We start from the raw sequence: 6,015 nt of genomic DNA, 5'->3' as shown, positions 1-6,015 counted from the left end.
AACGATACAAATGTGATGATTCTGCGACGCATCCACAAAAACTTGATATTTTTTTTACCAAAAAATGATGCAATTCATGAAAACTTGATTTTTGGCCAAGAATTATACAAATGTGATACTTTTGCGACGCATTCATGAAAACTTGATTTTTTGCCAAAACAATGCAAATGCGATGCATTTATGAAAACTTGATTATTGGTAAAAAAAATGATGCTTCTGCGATGCATACACAAAAATTTGATTTTTTTTACTAAAAAACGATGCAAATGCAATGTATCCACATAAATTTGTTTTTTTTTTGCCCAAAAACGATGCAAATGTGATGCTTTTACGATACTCTGCGCTGAAATTTGACAAAAATTTTGATGAGGCATAAGTTTTCGCTTAGATGTTAGTTTTAGTTGATTTCTTTTTAATCTTAGTATAATTTTTTTTATATCTACACATTTAGAAGATTTAAAGCTTTAAATTTTGGATGTGTTCGGTAGGGAGGTGGTGGTGTTGCCATGGTAGAGGGATAGTTTTAGAGAGAGGAGAAGTTTATTGAAAGGGCCACTATAGTAAAAAATTTACAAAATGACATATAACTAAGATGCCTATTAATTTTTGTAAGAAATATAATATACTATTAAGCATACACTATGATTTATATATTGAATATGGTGCATTCTAGTTTAAATATTAAATTATTCTTTTCTTATAGAAAAAATAAATTTTAATATAATAAAATATTACAAAAATCTAAATTAAAAATTTTTATTTAATTATTCAATTTAAATAATTTTAAAGCCAACAAAAAGTTATAAATAAATATAGGGAAATTCTATTGTAAGGGCTTCAAAAAGAGCTACATCGGTGGGGCTCTTGTGTACCCGTGAATAGTTTTCAACGCGATTTTTTCTATGACCATATATTTTGTAGTTATTTAGAGCATTCTGCATATTTTCAGAAAAATTTTAATAATTGCCAAAAACTAAGTTCAAACATGTTTTCCACGCGCATAAAAAAATTAGTTACGACAACCTGTTTTAAACCTAATTTTCGACACTGTAAATTATTCAGAATTTTCTGAAAATTTGCAAGATGCTTTAAATAACTTTAATATACACTATCATAAAAAAATTGCGTCGAAAACTATTCACGAGTCAAGAATACACAAATGCCCCACCGATGGAGCTCTTTTTGAAGCCCCTACAATAAAGTCTCCCTATAAATATAAATAATTTCTCATTAAGAAAAAGAAATAAACTATAAAATAAGAAGTACGAGTATTTATGTCTTTGGATAAATAAAAAATGTTAAATGATGAAATAAATAATTAATAAAAAAATAAATTTTTTGAAAACATAATTGATAGAATAATTTAAATATTTTAATATAAATTTTAAAATATGTGATGAGAAATTATTACTCATTTATAACTTTTTATTTATTTTTCCAATTTATTTACCTTATTTTGAGAGAAACAACAATAGTTCAACCATAAAGTATTGAATGTCAAATGGAGATAAAAAAAATATACGTACAAGTACATATGCATAACACATGTCAATCATTTTATCTATAAACACACTTCATCCTAATTATAAAACAATTAAATTATAGTATAATTGGTCCAAGAACCGCAGAAATTTATTTCATCCCTAGTCAAGAGAGCTCCCTGTTTCTACTCAAGTAGTCCAAGAGAACATCACCTGTGGCACTGGAGAAAAAGAAGAGCGAGGCTGTCATCCTGTGCCCTGAAAATTGTGTTGCATCAAACCAGTTTACACTATGTTAGGGTGAGTTCAGACGAAGATACAATTCTGATCAATGACACACACACACACACACATCCCGTGGCCTGAAAATTGTGTTGCATCAAACCAGTTTACACTATGATAGTATGAGTTCAGACGAAGATACAATTCTGATGACATACACACACAGATGACATGAAAATAAACATGGGCATTAGTAGAGGGGAAACACATTAGTGCTTAACCATGAGTGGAAAAGCTCGAATGCATTGGAGAACCAGAAAACCTTTAGTGCCTAACTGAGAAAACTTAGGAGAGAGCATAATAATAGAAAATGAAAGAATTTACATCCATACCCTGTTCTCCAAGTCTGAAGCAGCTGTAAATTCTACCCTCTCAGTCCCAGCACCAGTCTTCACTTCTGGTTCCCTACAGAAAGGGTAAAATAGTTAGAATAAATATGATTCATAGTCGTATACACAACCCCAAAGAAAATTTGACTTTGATTATACTACTTTTTTTTGCTGAAAAAAAAAAGAAAAAGCTCTGTTAGATTTAGATGAACACAAAAGCTCTGTTAGACCACCTTTCATTTGTACTACATTGCGGAGGGAACAACAATGTGCTAGAACCAGCAGCAAAAGTATCGGGCATTTCTTCCTTTAAAGAGTCTTCTTTATCCTCTCCCTGAAAATCCCAAAAGAAAAACATAAATCTTCTTTGATAAATTAAAAAATAATAATAAATAAATATAGAAGCCACTCAAAAGCACTTAGCCGAAAAAAGCGAAAGACTTACAGCAGAATGGTCTTCCATCCACCCTGGAACTTTATTTGAAAGAATAGTAATATACTGTTCCATTGCCATCTCTTGACTCATTGTCCCCAGCCTCTGCCAAGAATTCCTTACACAACGTAACCAGTGCCCTCCATCACTCACACATAGCAGCTCTCAAGCCTGTTATTATAACTAGCAATCAAGCTATACCATGTAATTTGTTATAGGCCCGTTTGGTGTTTTCACATATTTCGATTCTTCTAAATTTGGATAGTTTCTGGTGATTAGTCACTTGACGTTATTGGGTTCAAACTTTGGCTGTATGGGGAACATTGAAACAAGTCTTAGGCTCAAATATATATACAGACAATACAAGGCGTGAATGATTTTTGCGTCGACGACATTTGTAATGTAGAACTAATAACTGAAATAATTAAAAGCTCAAGGGAGAGAATAATAATATAGGAATGTAGGACTGATCTTGATAATCTGGCCAAGAGCATTATTTAGAACTCATCAATTGAAAAAAGGCAACGATTTTTGTACCACATTTTGTTTCGAATTATGTACAAGACATTGGGAAATGGGCTAAGAATAACGATTACTTTATTCTTGGACAGTTATGTGTCGTTTAGTATCTAGTATCTACTGTGAAGTGGGCACGTTTGTTGAAGCTTTACTCCGCTAACTTAAACAGGCCATTTCTTACAATGATCTAAACTATGTGGTGACTACCACATTGGTAAAAGTTCATTTTCTTTGTTTTTCGATTTGCCTATGACCCAATTCAGCATCCTTCAAATTTACTATTCTATCAGTTAATAGACTATCAAACAATACAAATAACATTAAATATGTAAGATAAAATTAAATAATATGCAATCTTATCCTAAATAACTGACACGTGAATAAAAGAACAAATAAAGATAAGTTTAGTACCATTTGGCTTGGGCAGTGAGATTAGGAGCAAGGGGCTGAGACTCGTGGCAGGGTCCTTTCATGGCAACCCTGCGAAGTCCATACAATTCCATCTGTACATCGCTCGCAACTTTCGCTAAACGACCATCACCGTCCTCAGCCCCTGACTCCACGAATTTCACCGCCGCTGTAAAATCATTTTCCAATTCATTCCTATCAATCCCTTCCCAATCATCATCATCAGCACCAATATTACGCAACACAACCTCATCCGCTTCATCGTCTCCCTTCAATTCACCAACCACAACCCCAACCTCGTCCGGTCCGGTAGAGAAAGCAACGACGTCGTTCGCCCCCGATTCCACACCAATTTCATCGTCAACTCCCTCGTTCTCCAAACTTTCCTCCCTAGAATCACCGGCGCAACCAATATTGACTCCTTGAACATCCAACTCCCTCACTTTCTCAAGCAACGTCGTTTCCTCACCTTCCGATACGATCGTCCCTGGCAATTGAACAGTTTCTGATCGTTCCTCCAATTCTAATTCCTCTTCACAATTTTTCCTCACCGCGTTCCCAACTTCCTCTAAACGATCGACCTTCTTCTCGAAAGCTTCTTCAACAAACCGAACCCTCTTCTCGCTTCCAAAACCCTGAACCTTACTCTCTCCACACCCCACCTCCTCCGCCTCGAAACCATCCTCATCGGCGATTGTAGTCGATTTGAGGTCCGAACCACGACCCGCAGAAGCATTGCCTTTCATGGCCATCGTAACGAGTTTGGCGACGATGAAAGAAAGGAACAGCACAACGGTAGCCGTGAGAAAGAGTTCCCCAACAAGCTCCATAGTTTTTCTTTTTTTCTTTCTATTTTCTCGAGAAAATCAAGAGAGAGAAAGGACAATATGGAAAGAGAGAGAGTAGAGAAAGAGGATTGGGTGTGAGCTTTTCAGTATAGGAAGAAAGGAAGATTAGATATTCTTAGAAACTGGAATCATGATAATAGGAGAAAGTGAAGAAGAGGAAGGGATATTTGCAGAGCAGAGCAAAGCATATTCGGCTGTTCTTTTTATTTATTTATTTATTATTAATGGAAGAGAGGGGTGGGGCCCATTTCGTTACTTTTGCTGAGTCATTGTTTCAAGTCACGGGCGGGTAGTGTAAACCACGACTAAAGGAGTCATGCCTTTAAACATCTAACAATATAGTGATGAGACGGGCGACCCACAGCTACAGAAGAAAAACTAGGGTCGAACCAAACAAAATAAGCACAAGCCAAAGTCACAGAGATATATACAACACCATTATTACAAGCAAAAACACCAAATAAAACGAAACAACAAAACATGAGACAAACAAAAGAAAGAAACTAAAAATATAAGGACTAAATAGGACAACAACTCGACCTCAATACTCCACCCACTAGAGGCTCCTGCAGCCCACAAACGAGGGAGCCAAAGAAAAAGAGGACTACCACCCAAAACCAGCAGCAACGAGTCTCCAACCCTTAAGAAACACACTCCAAACAGATCTAATGGAACAAGAAACTCCTACCTTGGCAGCAAGCCCCCCTCAATCGCTCCAACCAAAACCATGGAGGCACTAACCTCCCACCCACACTGACCAGGGACAGAAGCCCCACCTACGCCAGTGAGAAGCCAAGCCCACCATACGCCGGCAACAAAAAGAGCACAATGTCGGAGAAGAGCACAACGCCAAAGGCACCACCACCCAGTCGCACCCCATCATCCCCCCGAAGGGAGGCAACGCTGGCCTTTCCAGCTGAGAGAAGAGCTTGAGTGCAAAGGAAACCCTTGGCGGCTAGGGTTTCAGACAAGAGAAAAGAAGGGTTTTAGTAGTCTCACTATGACGAGAGAAAATGTTTCTTATATTGTGTCATCATTTAGAAATTTATTACTTTAGGAATAGTAAACAATGTATCCTCGCATGCTTTCTCTAATTTGTCTGAGACGGTCAGTTTAGGCTCGTGCTAAACGATAATTATGATGTTGGTGCAAAACTAAGTGTCAAACCAAACAAATCTTAAAGATATGTGTAAAGGCAATCCCAATCTTTATTTCCAGCATCATATGTGCTAGTGTGGACCAACCATTAAAATTTGCTCATTTATACATATTTTTATTTTTGGGAAATTTCGATTCAACTACTATTAAAAAAATTAGAATTTTGTCATTAAATATTAAGAATATTAAAATATAAAAATAAATAGAGTGACTAATAGACTGATATAAAAAGAGAGTGAATTATTATTTCAATGGGATGTGTTTACCGAGTTTTTCAGAAATTAGAATTATTAAAGATAAGAGAGCAAAAATAAAGTATTTAAAGAGAATCACACGAGGATTTTTACGTAGTTGGGGCGTTAAAGAGTCTTAGTCCACGCGTCTATTGTATTAGAGCTTAGAGAGCTTTAGCAATGGAGTTTTCTGTAAGTTTGAGCAGAGTATGTGCTTACAAAAGAAAAATCGAATCCTCTCTATAGTGCACAACTGGTCCTATTTATAGGCAGTTGGATGCGTTGGACTTGGGTCAGACTAATTTGGGCCCAATCCGGGTATAA

At 36.1% G+C, this 6,015-nt stretch overlaps 1 protein-coding gene across 1 annotated transcript; it reads right to left on the bottom strand.

Annotated features, from left to right (window-relative positions):
* Window positions 1-1,474: 1,474 nt before the first annotated feature.
* On the bottom strand, window positions 1,475-5,478 carry LOC133803198 (acyl-CoA-binding domain-containing protein 3-like). Its single transcript, XM_062241173.1, has 5 exons — window positions 3,456-5,478; window positions 2,538-2,643; window positions 2,326-2,426; window positions 2,096-2,168; window positions 1,475-1,739 (listed from the first exon to the last, which is right to left on the bottom strand). The coding sequence occupies exons 1-5, from the start codon at window positions 4,280-4,282 to the stop codon at window positions 1,728-1,730; spliced, it is 1,119 nt and encodes a 372-aa protein (XP_062097157.1). The 5' UTR covers window positions 4,283-5,478; the 3' UTR covers window positions 1,475-1,727.
* Between the last annotated feature and the right edge of the window lie 537 nt (window positions 5,479-6,015).

Source organism: Humulus lupulus, chromosome X (genome assembly GCF_963169125.1).
Source record: "Humulus lupulus chromosome X, drHumLupu1.1, whole genome shotgun sequence".
NCBI classification, from domain to species: Eukaryota; Viridiplantae; Streptophyta; class Magnoliopsida; order Rosales; family Cannabaceae; genus Humulus; species Humulus lupulus.
Note: the sequence above shows the minus strand (reverse complement) of the source record. Positions and strands in the feature narration are given on the sequence as shown.

Coding starts and splice junctions, on each gene's coding strand:
- LOC133803198 (XM_062241173.1), bottom strand. CDS start 4,282: ATGGAGCTTGTTGGGGAACTCTTTCTCACGGCTACCGTTGTGCTGTTC. Junction 2,427..2,537: donor GGATGGAAGACCATTCTGCT/GTAAGTCTTTCG, acceptor TGGGATTTTCAG/GGAGAGGATAAAGAAGACTC. Junction 2,169..2,325: donor CAATGTAGTACAAATGAAAG/GTGGTCTAACAG, acceptor CCCTTTCTGTAG/GGAACCAGAAGTGAAGACTG.